The sequence below is a fragment of the Apus apus genome, chromosome 1 (assembly GCF_020740795.1).
Source record: "Apus apus isolate bApuApu2 chromosome 1, bApuApu2.pri.cur, whole genome shotgun sequence".
NCBI classification, from domain to species: domain Eukaryota; kingdom Metazoa; phylum Chordata; class Aves; order Apodiformes; family Apodidae; genus Apus; species Apus apus.
This window is the reverse complement of record NC_067282.1, coordinates 146287168-146302860: the sequence shown is the minus strand read 5'-3', so window position 1 is coordinate 146302860 and position 15693 is coordinate 146287168. Positions and strand designations below refer to the sequence as shown.

General features: G+C 41.9%; 1 protein-coding gene across 1 annotated transcript in view; it reads left to right on the top strand.

Moving 5' to 3' along the window:
* The window catches only part of AKR1D1 (aldo-keto reductase family 1 member D1), a 35606-nt gene extending 21961 nt beyond the window's left edge, over positions 1 to 13645 (top strand). The window contains exons 4-9 of the mRNA XM_051638326.1: positions 3747 to 3824; positions 6054 to 6176; positions 8377 to 8486; positions 8979 to 9144; positions 9907 to 9989; positions 13481 to 13645. Coding sequence (XP_051494286.1) covers positions 3747 to 3824; positions 6054 to 6176; positions 8377 to 8486; positions 8979 to 9144; positions 9907 to 9989; positions 13481 to 13523 — 603 coding nt within the window. The 3' untranslated portion in view covers positions 13524 to 13645. The remainder of the gene's footprint in view (positions 1 to 3746; positions 3825 to 6053; positions 6177 to 8376; positions 8487 to 8978; positions 9145 to 9906; positions 9990 to 13480) is intronic.
* Positions 13646 to 15693: the final 2048 nt, after the last annotated feature.

Here is a 15693-nt window from a genome sequence, read left to right as displayed (position 1 = left end):
CATAGCTATTTGTACCTTGCTTCACAGTTTTCCTCTCCAAGTACATGATATAAAGGCAAATAGAATAACTAAATCAGAAGAAGGAGATTCAAAATTAATTAAAGAGGCTTTGAACCAATTAGATTGTTTTTCTTAGAGAGAACAGGGTTAGCCAGGCTAATGATTTCTATGAAATGTTTAAGCTGTAAACTAGCTTCTTCCTGCAAGGAAGGCAGTTCTCTGATTATTAAAATTGTATTTTCCTAAGGACTTCTGGCTTCCAGAAGCAGCAGATAGGAAGCAATTTACCAATGAAGCAATAACTTTAGACTTGCAGTTCCTTTATCCCTAAGGAAGCAATATCCCATTAAGACCTGTATAGGAGCAACTGGACTCAGATATTAAAACTTTATTTATATGGTCCCACGTATAGAATCCTTTTGGGTACATTTTGTAAAATTTCCCACAACTTGCAATTTCCTGTTTCCCTTTGCTTGTGTTTTTATTCTCTAGTAGTTCATTCTCCCACATAGTGAAGGTCATTGTCTCACAATATAAAGATATAGACAGCTGGCTTTAAAGTAATGTACATCTGACTCCCTGAGGCCTGTATCAACAATCTGAGTTGTTACAGGAGTAGCAGTCCTAGAGACTCATTCATGTCCCCAGTGAGAGGAGAGAAAGAAGGAAGTCACCTTTCTGCCTGAAAAATATACATTTTTCTGTGCCAAATAATAATAATTTTAAAAATACATAAAATAAAATAAATATATATATGAAAGATCCTTTTGCAATGGTGACAAGTTTCCTTTCTTTGCTCCCTCTCTCACAAATACACTGATCCTGCATGCAATGCTTGCCTTTGGTAAGGAAGGTGCAGCTATAAAGCTAACAAACTCCTACTCTGCCCCAGTCAGTCAATGTTGGTGTTCTCCTGTTTCCTCAAAAGCCTTCTAGCAAAAACAGTCTCTGCTTGAAACCAGTGAAGTACTTGAGACAAAATTTACAGTCCCAGTTTGAAACCCATAAGAACCATGACCCTGCAGTGCCCAGAGGTGCAAGCTGTTATAAGGGCTTTTAGGCAGACTAAGAGGAATCTGTTTTTGGAGAGCATCACTTGGAGGAAGAATGCTCAACCATGTCAGCACTTTTGGGTAGATCAAGAATGGCTGACATCTGGGGTGACATTATTCACTGATCTACTAACATTAGCCTGCACCATCCCTGTATTTTTCCCTCAAGCAGATTCCCTGTTCAAGATTTTTGTTCTTCCTCCTTTTAGCCCAGCAGTGGTGCTCAGCCCCTCCACCCTAACAAGGGAGATGACCAGCAGAAACAGATTTCCTCCAGACCACCACATGTCCTCTGCCTGGGGAGCTCATACCAACGGGCAGGTTTTCTAGGGTACTCTGCTCAGATGACTGATCCATCAGTAAGCTGGCACCTGTGCACAGAATGATCTCCAAATCCCTCCCAACTAAATTATTCTGTCATCTAGGAGGAAAGCTGTTATTTTACCCTTACATTGAACAAGTCTCATTCAGATATCTTCTGATCATTTAAAAAGAATAAATTAAATCAGACCAATGACCTCAATATATGACTTCCTATTGCCTTCTGTTTATACAGTAGGCATTCACAAGTTGTTAAAATTACTCTCTTGAGAAAGCCTTCTTGTCAAAGACCATTTTGTGGAAGCAATGGGATGTGCACACCTGTCTTTCTGCGTCTGTGTTGGTGAGGAAATTATTATATTGGGAGCACAGCTTTTCCTCTCAGTGGTTACCTGCTGCCATGTTTTAAATATGAGAGTAAGTTGTCTGGCAGGTTTTGGACTGCTTCCAGACTTTGAATGTGACATGGTATGATGTGATCCTTGCATAGTGGCAGTGACTGTACAGTGTTGTTACACTTATTTCAGTGCTCATACAGCAGCACGGTAGGAAGCCACCCTATGTTCAGTCTAAGGCAGAGGGCTTTTTCCAAGAAACCTGCAAGAGAAGACAACAGCACTTGTGGGCACGACTGGTGCAGTGTAATTCATGAGAACCCAAAGCTGAGAAATGTGACCAACTTCTGAAAGATCTTTTCAAAGACCCAGGAACCACCTTCTTGTCATCATCAAAACACTGTTTTTCTCTCAGCACTTTAACCATCTGCAGACAGTTCTTTCATTCAGGAGCTTCCTTGCATAAAAAAGTAGCTTGGCAGAGAAAGTATTGCCTGGTTACTATCGAGCAGAGACAACTGTACTTCAAACAGCTTGTGCAGTTCCCTGGAGGAAGGATTGATCCGTGTGGAACCCACAATAGATGGTACCACTTGTCTCAGCCAAGATAAGTTTGTCTTCAAGCCCCATTCATCCTGACTTTGCTTTTAGAATACAAGTGATAGAATTAGAGGGAAACAGGGAGATGATGAATTAGCTAATGTAGTTAAGTGTTTATTGACTACTATAAAAAAGTAGTGTTGAACAGAAGTTAATGAATTAGAAGTGGAAAGAACTGAAAAGGTCTTGAATTCAGATTCAGCTTCTGAAATCAATGTAGTCCAACTGCTATGTGTTGAGTTTGCAGTCCTTGGAGTCTGGTGGCATGTCACAGGGATGAATTTTTTGTTTCAAAATACCACAGGGTGGTTTTGTCAATAAGGCTTCTCCACCTCAACTTATGATGGCAAACAGTTTGACTTCCAGTAGAAAAATGTACCCAACAGCCATCTGCCTCCTAGTCAAGATCATTTTTTTGTTCTTGTTCAACAAGACACAGCAACAAAGGCCACAATTCGTCTTTGTGGAATTCATTGAGGAAAACCAGCACACTTGGAGGACACAGGCATATGCCTGTAAGTTAGACCTGGGCCTCTGAAATCTGAGATCTTGTTTTCCTTAGGCTCACTTTTCCCATGAGATGCCTTGAATTTGAACTTCTTGACTGAATTGGGAGGCACCAATTACTGATCATATTAGTCACAGCTGTGTGTTCCCAAGGAGTTACCATGTCAACATCTTGTACCCAGGCCTTTAAAATGTAGCAGTTTGCAGGCAGATCAAATGTCAAAATCACTGAAGGGTTTTTATGAAAAAGTGTAATTGCAGGCAAGGAACTGTTAATGCACTGCTGCAACAGCAGTGAAATGACCAGCAAATAAGGGAAAGATGTGCTCCTGAAATACCAGCTCATAACTCAGCTCTAAAGTCTTGTTTATGAGGCATAGAGATAGGAAGAAAGAGCTCCTGGTGCCCAAAGAAAAGTGGCAATCCACTCAAGAGGTTCTCAGCATATACTGTAGCTAGATGTGTGGACCTTTACTACCAGTAAGTAGCTCTTGGAAATAGTCCCTGCAACTGTTGAGAGCTGGTACTCTCCCTAGGTGCCTAGGACACTAGCAGGATCAGGGGAAGGGCTGGGAAGAAGTGGAAAAGAATACAGGTTGATACTCTAAGCCAGCCCTTCAGAAGGAGACTAGTCCTTTGGATGCCATTCCATAAAGGTCAAAAGTTTGTTGAAAAACAAGGCCATCCGGGAACTCCTGAGTGTGCACTCATGTGACAGTTCAGATGTGTATCCAAGGATGACCCAGCAGTGGAGGATGTGGTAAGCTCAGCATGAATGACCTGTTGAACTTAGGGTGTTTCAGAAAGCTTTTGATTTATTTTTGTTTGTTTTTTTGTTTGCTAGTAGAAGGAGAGTGTGTGGAAAAATGTTTGCTCAGAAGAGTGACATTTTTTTTTTTCAATGAACAAAAAATGTGGCTTTACTTTTCAGCCTGGAGATGCAATCTACCCAAGAGATGAAAATGGAAAGTTTATCTACCATGAGACAGATTTATGTGCCACTTGGGAGGTAAGCAAACACAACATCTATCTGTATATGCATTAAACACACAGATCCTCATTCTCAGTTTTACCTATGGCATTCAAAAATAGAGCTGAGGCATACTGACAGGGCAAAGGGATCAAATCATACTAGCTCCATGGACAAACTCTGCTTCTGTCCCAAGGGATGTTGCTTCTTGCCATCACTTAATTATTTTATAACAAAAAAACAAATGGCTGAAATATCTGACATCCACATTCCTTCTTTCAGAGAGTGCATGTGGTACAGGTATCTGTAGGTTTTTACCTATCTCTCCTCTTCATCAGACCTTTACAGCAGAAGAAGGTTGGAGCTCTAAGATGTGACTGGATCCTCCTCAAAAAAGGAAGCTTTTCACCTTCAGGATAAAACAGAATTTGCCCTAAAACTCACCATAAAAACCCCAAAAACAACAACAAAACCCCAAATACAAAACAAACAAAAAACCCCCAAAACTCTTTGCCATCAGAACTTCTAAATTGAATTTTCAAATGAGAACTCACAGCATTTCTGCTATGAAAACTTGGAGGGAAGCAGCATTTGCCTGAAAGACTGCATCCTAAAGTTGTTTGTGATGAGCTATAGTCCTCATGCCAGATGTCTCCTTAAGCCTACTGCCAACTTGGCTTCAGGATCTCAGGTGAGGCAGAAAGTGAAATTCAGCAATCTTCTTACATTCCTGCCTTTCAAAAGCCTTGAACGTTCTCTAGTTTGTGGTCAAAGCTGGTCAGCTCTCCCTCTGTACCAGATCTGTTGCAAAGGCATCCCTAATTCAGCCTAGTTTGTGCCAAGAGAAATAGCATGGGCTACTACCTGCTTCACTTCAGCTTGCACCATCCAGAGCTGGATAGGAATTGTGTCCCAATTTAGCTCTACTCGAAGTACAGCAGATATAGAAATCGGTGAAAATCTGAGCAAAAGTTCAGAGCAGGAGAGATCACAGGGTGGATTTGGGCTTTCCCCTGGCAGCTGAGCCATCCTGGCTGGTTCTCCAAGGGAATGGGGACTTCCACAATAGCTGTTTTTGTTACCCTTGTCTTTGGCTGATGCAGTTCATTCCTCTGTTTGACAGGCTTGTTGCTCAAATGTTGAAAGCAACAGCTGTCCCAACACTGTTAGGTTTTTATCTTCAAGCTGGTGCTTATTGTAAAGGATATCTTGTAGCAGTCTTCAATTAATAAGCCAAGAAAAGAATAGGTGGTGGTGTGTGCCTGCAAATAATAGCATCAATCAAAACCGAACTGGATAAACTCAATCCAGATAATTTCACTCTCTCAGCATGGTGCTAGCAGGAAAAAATGGCTCCAGATGACTATATTTGCTGACTTGTCACTGGGTGATACAAAGCATATGAGGCCAACTAGAGGTCATTCAAAACATGGTGCCTCTTACCTCCCTGCTTTCAGCTCCTGTGAGATGGAAAGGAGTAACAAAACCTGCAGGAAGGGCATCCAGCTTCATGGGGGGGTCTGCTCTGCCTCAAAGTCACTGAATCATTTGTGTGCAGAGTTTTGGGAGGCAAAGGGGAAGCCCACAGGCAAGAACCTTCTTTGCCCTTAACCACCCAGCAGATGAAGCTAATGAATACCAGGGCATGTATTCATATTCAGCATTCTTAAGGCTTTTCCAGCTATTAGGATTTGTGTGAAGGGAAGAATACTTAGAATTCCTCTTCCCCCACACTCCCACTCCCCTTTTGTCTAATTTATATTGTACTGAAGTTTTCTGTGCTGGTTTTGAGATGTGTCTTGGCAGATATATAGGGGATTTCACCAGACAGAGACATCCTATGAAAAACTGTTGTACAATCAAAAGGAAAAAATTGACTTATCAGGAAAGCAATCTGTTTTGTTCATTCTCCCTCTTCCAGCTTTGAGGCAGTGCTAAAGCAGCATAAAGTAACAAAATACTTTGAAAGCAGATGTCTGGCAATGAGTATTTATATCTCAGATTAATCTTTCTGCTTTCCAGAAAAATTGTACCTTCACAGGCGGTATAAAACATTAGGGTTTGGTCTGGAAAGTGGGTCTACACAGGAATGGAGATTAGAATAGTGGGGGCAACACCAGCCCTCATGCTAGTAGAGCTGTTGGTTCTGCTGCAGAAAAGGGTGTTTTGCAGTCTCAAGAATGGATTATCTTCCACCTATCTCTAACATGCTTGGTCCAAGGAATCAAACAAACATATGGGATCCACCAATCTTTTCTTTCTTTGCAGGCAATGGAAGCATGTAAGGATGCAGGCTTGGCAAAGTCTATTGGTGTATCCAATTTCAACCGCAGGCAGCTGGAGATGATCCTGAACAAGCCAGGACTTAAGTACAAACCTGTCAGCAACCAGGTACGACTGCAAGGCAAGGGCAGTGCCTGCTGTGGTGCCACTGCCCTGTAGGAAACACAGAGGCAACACATGGCCTAAGCTGCCATGTGCAGAACGGTGACATACCCTTTGACACAGATGCTGCCCTCCATACTGCGACTCTTCTTTTCCTAGCTTGAAAATATTACTCATCCTATCTAGGCTAGAGATAAATATTTTAAGCTGTTGGAACAATCACTTTCCTCAGTTTGTGCTCCAGGACTTTAAAACTAGTGCCTTTGTGCCAAGCTCCCTAACCAAGTTGAGCTCTGAGTCAATGCCAGCCTTAAATCTCTGCCACGTACCTTACTTCAAGTCCAAAAAATTCCCAAGACAAACCATACCAAGCTAAGCAATTCTCAATGAAGCCATGCCTACCTCAGTTGACACAAAACAAAACAGTCCTAAGTATGAGGGATCCTGAATCACTCTAAGCTTTCCAAGCTTAAAAGCCATTAGAAGCAACTCCTATAATTCCTGTACTTGCTTTCTTGTGCCTTTTCTGTAAGATGACATCTTACAGCATCAGTAAGAGTTAAGAGAAAAACCTGATTTGAAGAGGAGACCCCATTAAGTGACCGACTTCAGCTGAACAAGCCCATGAAGATGACAGGCATGTGCCAGTGACGTTACACTAGTGGGGCTGAGAGAAGGTGGTGTCAGGGACCCATCGAGTGCCCAGTGCCTTTCACTGGCATTTGACAGGTCCCTGCATTTCCTAGAGAACACTGTGACGATCTCCTGACTCATCTGGCACAAACGAATATCCACATTAGCAGTGTCAGAGGAGAGGCCAAAGACCAACTGAGACCAACTTCCCACCTTTAGCCTGTGGCCTGGAGGGCTGGGATTGGCATGGGCACAGCAGGGAGGCCAACTATAGCCTTCGTTCCTGTCTTTGGCTTGCAGGGAAAGGCAGCCTGGGAGAGGAGGAAAATCCACCACCCTTCACTGATATTAACATGGCCAGCAGGTACAAACTGCAGTTTCTAGCATGCCTCTAAAGCTGCACTGAGCATTGCTGCTGCTTCCTGGGGCAAAGGAAAACTGGGCAAAAGACTAAGCCCAGTTTAGGGCAGCTAGCCAGCAAGCATAGATGTGCCAGCTAGCTTCAGACTGCCTACAAACAGTGGTTGCTCTGTCACCTTGTAGACATCCCTTCCCAGAGACACAGTACAGCCAGGAAATCCCTGCCTATAAAGGAGTAATGCACAGCATTTGTGATTTGGGAAGGCAGAGCCTGTAACAAGGTCATAACTGTTATGGAGAAGCACCTCTCCTAACAAGGCTGGCTGAGAAAGTTGGGGTTGTTCAGCATGGGAAAGAGAAGGCTTTGGGGAGACCTTATAGTGGCCTTCCAGTACCTGAAGTGGGCCTACAGGAAAGCTGGGGAGGGACTTTTCACAAGGACATGTAGCGATAGGATGAGGGGGAATAGTTTTAAGCTGAAAGAAGGTAGATTTAGATGAGATATTACAAAGAAATTCTTTACTGTGAAGGTGGTGAGACACTGGATCAGGTTTCCCAGATAAGTGGTGGATGTCCCTTCCCTGTAAGCGTTCAAGGCCAGGCTGGATGGGGCCTTGAGCAATCAGTTCTAGCAGGAGGTGTCCCTGCCAATGCATGGGGGTTGCAACTAGATGATCTTTAAGGTCCCTTCCAACCCAAACTATTATATGTCTCACCTTTTACATATTCCCTTCCACCTTCTATCTGGGACAGCTTATGCCAACGATTTCCCTAAAAACATCATCAAATTAGTCACTCTGGGTGCAAGAGGCAGAGAAACAAAGATTTGACCCACATGAGATGGGTTGCCTTTTCAGCCTGCTTCTCTAGTGATCTTCCCTCACCTCCATCCCCTCACTTATTGTCACCTTTCCCTGGGGGCCAATAAAAATTCTCTGCAGCAAAATTATGATCACAGATGTTGGTCTGCTGTCCACAAAAAAAACAAACACACACAAAAAAAAACAACAACCAAACAAAAAACCAAAACATCCTTCACACAGCAACGTACACTTAGAACAGCAAACACAGACTGAATTTCCCTGTTCCTTAATTTATATATATCCTTTCTTGGAAGCATAATCTGGTCTGTAACTCTCTCAAATATTGGGGTACCATCTCCTTCTGCATTTGATCCTGCTGATTAATCATTCTTTCTATTTTACTCTTGTAGGTTGAATGCCATCCCTATTTCACCCAACCCAAACTATTAGAATTTTGCAGACAACACGACATTGTTATTGTTGGATACAGCCCATTGGGAACATCAAGGGATGCATCATGGTAAGTTTCCATGTTACTCTCTGATAGCAGGGTCACTATCCAGGGAAAGATTAATAGCTCTCCATTGCTGTATCTCTCTGCAAAATATTTTTACCCACATTTTTCAAAGTAGCTTGGAACTTCAGCATCTAAATATCACTGTTGTGAATCTAAACTTGCAACACTTCTGCTGCATGTTGTCATACGAAAATAAAAAATGCCAGGTGTCTGTATAGGAGGTCACCCTAGGTCTCCTCTAACAGAAAGTGTCTGTAACTGGGAATGCTGAGGCTTAGCTGAGAAAGTAGAAACTAAGTCAATGTTAGGACAACACATAGGAAGTTACCTTTGACAACCCATCAGCTTAAATGCTAAAGCTCTTCTCCCATCTTTCACACTACTTTTCAACAAGGTGCAGCATGCTGTCCACAAACAAGCAGATGCCTCTGCTTAAGATATTAAAGATAAGGAGGTTTGTGTTTTGTTTTTTTCTTTTCTACAATTTTCTTCCAGGGTAAATGTGTCCTCACCTCCTTTACTGAAGGATCCTGTGCTGAATGCCATAGGCAAAAAGTACAACAAGACAGCTGCACAGGTTGCTTTGCGCTTCAACATCCAGCGAGGGGTGGTGGTCATCCCAAAAAGCTTCAATCCACAACGCATCAGAGAGAATTTCCAGGTAAACTTGTACTCCAATGGTGCATGGATGAATCCACTTACATTGGCTTAGCCCCTATAAAAGACAAGTTTCCCATTTCTTTCTCTAAACATAAGGCTCAATCTATGTCAAGCTTTGCCAAATATGATGTTTTTTGTCTCCATCACTTAATGGTACATTGATATGCCAGTAATAGAGAAGAAAAAATTCTGGTGTCTTGTAATCTGCTGGAGTAGCTGAAGTTCCATCTGGTGGTGTAGTGAACAGCACAAGCCAGATGAAGCAATTCAGTAAATGGGCAACCCAGGTTTGTCGGCTGTAGGTGTTTGGGAATGACTGACTTGTTCTGCCTGGTCTTTAGATATAGGGCAGCTTTGTTAAGGAAGGGTTGTTGCATAGAGACATGCCAGAAAAACTCATAACCATACCACCAGAAAGCATCTGGCTTGACCACCAAACCCAAATAAGGTGGAACATTTGTTCCTGTGTTCCTTGCAGGACTCAGTGCCTACATTGCTCCCCACTTGCCCTCTACCAATGTATTTCTTCCAGAGCTGGTAGCTCAGTACTTGCCAGACTACCTTTCTCTTCTTGCAAGAGAGCATAAAGCAAACGTGACTGGACTTATTCACGTGCTCAAGACTTTCCTATAAATGCATGCAAGTGTGGATTTGTAGGGGAGACAGTAGGGAGGAGAGGAAACTGGACTTCTGAAATCTGGAACATATGAATGTTGATTGTGTTCAGAAATGCTAACTTATTCCTAACGTCTCTTTCCATTAGATCTTTGACTTCACTCTCAGTGAAAAAGAGATGAAAGAAATCGAAGCCCTGAACAAAAACGTTCGTTATGTGGAACTGTTAATGTAAGTTCAAGAAGAATCCTAGATTCCCACATAAATTTCTTGTCTTTTAAAAAACCCACAACAAACTTGCTTTAAATATTGATTTTTGTATAAACAACCTTATTTTAAGGTAAGGCTTAAGTACGGGAGGTCTTTAAGGAAGCCTGAATGCGCTTCTGAATCCATTGCAGAAATAAATGTGCAATACTTGCTTACAGCTCAGATGTCAAAAGCCTGCCTAGTATCAAGTGACTCTATCTTGCTATTCCATCTCCTTAAACACTTTCTGCTACACCTTGTAATGATGGTCTCAGCCACTCCCAAGGTGTAGCATTGTCCCTATCTAGCAATGTGGATATCAGAGCTGAAATTCAAATAGGAGCACTTTGTTGTCTTTCCCCTCCTTCCCACCTTCACTTCCAGTGCTCAGACAGCCACGTTGCAATGGCTTAGGGCTTCTAAACCTAGTATTTCCAGAAGCAACTTGTTCTTACTCAGCTCCTTCTTGCCTAATACTTTGGTTAGAACATCAACATTTGCCTACCTAAATTTATCATAAACCACGAGACATCTTAGTGACCACAGTGATCAGAAGCTTTGCTTTGGTCTTTCTTCTGATGTTGCCTTTTTCAGCAATCTCTGTCTTCTACTGTCTTATTGAGTTGTACCTTCTTACATGGAATGCAGAAAACTAAGCATCTTGTTCAAATGCTAGACCACTTACTAATTATCTCTTCTGAAAGCTAACAAGGCTTGATCTCTTGCTGCTTGTGATCCCACCTAATGTAGCTTTGCTTCCCCTGAAGGCTGCACTACCCCGGAAGACTCAAACTGGCCCAACATCTCTTCTGTAGAATGAGGCCATTTGTTTTTACTTCAGCTCACAAGCATCTACAGTTTATGGCCAAACTTTCCACTTACCCATTTTCAGTCAACATGTAGTCAAACACTAGAGACTAGCTGCCACACATTTTTCTTGTTACCTTCGATTATCTGTGGTCTGGCCAAACTGTAGTGTGTTCAAGCACTAAAAATAATGAAAAGCAGGATAGCAGCATCAATAACATTATAAAATATTGACTATTGCTGAAAAGATGTGGGATAATGTTGTAATGGAACAAATAAAGCAGTTACTGTGCTGCATAAATATGACAGAAAATATGGACTATGTTAAAAACATCATAATGGAATTCACCTTTTACCTTTAAGCTCAGCCAGGTGGTCCGAAGCTTTAGTTTTTTTAAAATTACTTTTTCTGTGTGTTGTGGTATCTGAAATTGTTTGTTTTTTCATAGCTAAGTTGAGCTATAACATCATTTAAACTTTTAGTGAGTGTATACACTTAAATGTATCCTTGCTGCAAATGCAAGAGCCTTCTCCAGAGCAAAATTAAAGCCTGCGAATGCCCACAGGAGAAGAACTTTATAAGCCACCAATCCAAAAACTAATAAACTGAATGTTTTTCTTTATTAGACTAAATTTGGTCACAGAAGCCACTGAGGACAATGAAAATAGAATGCATAGTATGGGCTTTGCCAGCTCCATCTTTCATAGGATAATGCTTGAATACAGTCTGACCTCAACTGTGAAAAACACCTCATCAAAAAAGAGGTCTTGCCTTGTAAGGAGCAGCTAAACACGTATCTGCCTACTACTTGTTCCCACAGTGCAGTGTTTGGAGTTGACACTGCAACAGATGAGTTGCTAGCCTAAAGAGATTTCTTATTTCATCCAGCATATATATCTGAAAAAGTCAAGCCTCCACACAGAGATTTCTGGTTAGTCAACTTTGTGCAAAGCCTTTGTCTGCTGTGATGCCAATGCCAGAAGGAATGGAAAAATCCAGCATTCCTCTGGCTTTTCCAGTTATCAGCTACCATGGGGGCTGTGTGCAAATCAGTTGTTCTGATAATATAAGCCCACATGAAAGGGATATTGCCATCAGTGGAATAAGTTACCAAGTTTAGCATCTGAGCAGAAAAAGAAGGTTTTGTAAAAGGATGAGTACTCCAGGAAATCTATCTGAAATGGTTTCTTCTCCCTTTGGAGAAATCTAGAATTATTGTTCTGAGTAAGCTTTAGATTAATCTGTCTGCTTGATTTATCTTGGGCTCCCAATCTCTGCCATGAATATTCTTCCTCACAGACATGACAAGTTGCATTGACTCTTCAGAGTGAATCATTTTCACTCTAAGATCTCAGGCCTTTGGACATGTGAGATCAGAATAGGAAGCATGCTCCTTAGAAAGAAAGGAGATACTATGACACTGGCAACTCAGATGTTGTCAAATTATACTAAAACCTAACAAGCCAAAGCCTTGTGGCTTGTTTTTTTGTTGTTTTTGTTTTGTTTTGTTTTTAACCAACTCAATCTGTTAGTGCGTAAACACTTCAGCTTGGCTGAATATTGGAATGAAATGTTTTGGCACAACCAATTCAAAATGTTTGATGCCTTCCAGTTAGTTAACTTCAATATTGTGTAACATTTCCTTCCCAGACTGGAAGGATTCACAGCTGGGATAAATGCCAGTGTTTGTTATGTTCTGCTGTAAGGCAAGGCAGCCAGCTGCCATAGTGCACCTGAGAATGCACTTCAGAAATTTCTGATACTGATAATGGAAAGTGTTTGTCAAGACAAGGCTTGTGTTTTAGCATCACTTCTCAAACAAACAAGAAAACTAACAACAAAAAACTACCACCTCTCTTTCTCAAGTTTGCCAATAATGGGCAAAATACAGTATTATTTTCTCACCTGCAGCTGACACTGAGGATTTCCTTTGTGCCTTTTATAATGATCCTAGATTATGTATCTTCTCTGAGCATACAGTTTTTAAATGAAGCCTGAAACATCTCTTCCTTCAGTAGCATGCAGCCATGAGCATCCCTTTTCTCCCCAGAACTGGGTCACCCTAAAGCTGCTTTGTAAATCCTCTGCCACTGGTGCTATTAACCTGGCAGAGCATCTATATCTAGGCTGAGCTAGAGGGCAGACACTCTTAGAAAATACCATACCAGACCCAGACCTGTTCATGCCAGCTCAAAGTGCATAAGTAGTACACCCTGGTGTTTCTACCTCTCCTTCAAATATAGCCCTTATTTCTGAGGGTCTTTCTAGGCATCTGAACAAAGAAGTCTTTCCCTTCCACGATACACACATAGTGAAGCCATCCCCCTTCCCTACAAGACTTTTACTAACCTGAGTTAAACCCACAAATACAGCTAAAATAACTAACATACAAACTCTTGATGGTCTTTCCTAAGGTATGCAGTCTGTAGGTCTGAAAAATGCACCTCCACTCTCCTCTCCTTACATGCACAAGGTTGCTTCCAAACCCGCAGGGAAGATTAGCCAGAGCAGACAGGTTCTGAATAAGCAGAACAGCCTTCCATGAAAGCCACCTATATATTGCAAAGAGGAGAAGAGGTCTGGCTAGGCACAAGACACCTGTATCAGTGATGTGATATCCTACTTCATCTGAAAAGCTCGTTTGTTCAATTTGACCTATCCGCAGGTGGCGTGACCATCCAGAGTATCCCTTCAACGACGAATACTGAAAAAAGCGTGTCTGAGAAGGTTCCTGGCTCGTTGCTGTTAAACTTTGCTGAAAGAGACCCAGCATTTGGTGCTTTTACTTCATGGGAAACTGTTCAAATCAGCATTAAAAACATGGCATTTACTTCTTCTAGTCTTGTCAGTCTCTTATTGCTACTGAAGAGCAAATCTATTTAACCTATTGAATCCCTATTTTTAACTTGGGAGGCTTTAACTCTGAGCATGTAAACTTCAACACTGACAGCTGGTCAAACTGAAGATTTCTCTTGAAAACAAGCTCACTGGTTCAAAACAAATAATTTTCACTCAATGGCACATTCTTTGAATTTGAAACAAGAAAATCTGCTTCAGTAGATGTGAAGCAGTATCATTTTATTTCCCAGCTCAAATGAGAGAAAATTAGGAGCGGGGAACTAATTGGATTTGAGACATATATGTGTATCAATATGCAAATATACATAGATAAATACATGGCACCATGCCACGAAGCCTGTCTCACTCTGACCAGAGTATTCTTCAACTACATACAGGAGCTGCATTCCATAGGTACACCCAGCTAGCTCCACATGCAATTAGTTCAACCCCTAAAGCATTATAAGCAGGTTCTTATCCCCCCTCACTTCAGCAAAACACAGGAGAGTGTATGACTCTATCACATCTACATCCACTTAAAGGCCTCTTAAATACCCTGGAGGTATTCTAAAGATGTGTAGATAGTGTGCTTAGGGACATGATGGACTTGGCAGTGTACAAGGTTAATGGGTAGACTTGATTATCTTAAAAGGTCTTTTCCAACCAAAATGATTCTGTGATCCTGTATTTGAGCTGCTGTACTAGAATGATATTGCAGACTTGCTTATGCAATGTGGAGCTAGTACTAGTGAGAGACTCATCTCATGAGATTAAAAATCCCTTAAACTTTTTTCCTGCTCCACAAACTGATCTTCATCCAAGAAAATTTCTGTTCACTTAGAAATTCTGACAGTCTTTTGTATGAACTCTCGACTAAGACAATACTGAATTAGGAATCTAAGTTTTAAAGGGGCAGAAAGTTTTATTTTGTTAAATACCACTTTCTACTGTGCTTTGAGACTGCAGAACACTGGCAGGTCCAAGAAATGGTAGGAATCAGGCAGAAGCAGGTGGGTTGAACCCTGAAAATTTCCTTCAAACTGTCCTCAGCTGTCTGAAACATGGGGGCACGAGCATGGACAGCAGAATAAGGAAGACTCACTCCTTCGGCATTCATTTCTTTTCCAGACCACTCATTTGCCCAACAAGTTTTGCAGCCTATACCTACATTCAGAACCTACAGAAGGCTACATTCCCCTCCCTCCTGGGCCCAAGCACCCCCATCCCCTGCCACAGAGGGAGTACAATAGACAGGTATGGGAGAAAATACTAAACCATACAGAGTACTTACTGTACTAAAACATGCCTACTGCCATTGGAAAATGGGTCATACCCAGGCTTCAATCTATAGCATCTGCTTTTAGTTATTACCATTGCTATTTATTATCCCTGGAGTGACTGAAACAGGAAAACAGAGCATAAAGTTCATGGAAGCACTTCTGTTGGATCATGGTGTGTTCATCAAGACCTGAGGCAAAGAGGTGCAGGGGTGACCACTTCACAGTAGGAGAAGGCAAAGCTCCCAAGTGGCTATAGTGCCAATGCACCCTTGGGTAAGCTTTGTGGGCACCACATAGGAAGTCAAGCCCCTTCACAAGGGGTGGCCTTCACACACCACTTATAAATCCACTTATAAAGCTGTGTCAACAGAGGAGTATTCTGCTTGCTGGAGGTTACCCTAGGGCAATATCCGTTTTATCTTTTTACTCATTTAGACCAGAGGGGGGAATAAAAAAGGTGGTAGAGGTATAGCTGAGGAGGAAGACAACACATTAGAAATCTGCAGGTGTAAATCTAAGGACAATCCCAAGGTTGGGTGGAGCTCTGCTCCCAGGGGCAGTCAGAACCACTATCACAGTCCCGCTATGCTCCTTAGCAAATAGCTGAGGTCCCAGCCAAAAACCTGAACCTAATCCAAGCCTAAATTCAAGTGCCATAGTTACCACCATACCCAACACGTTATTTCAGTTGCTTCATAAGCACAAGCTTTAAACAGAGTTGTCTGGGTTTAACTGTTTAACAGTAGCACTGTACACATTT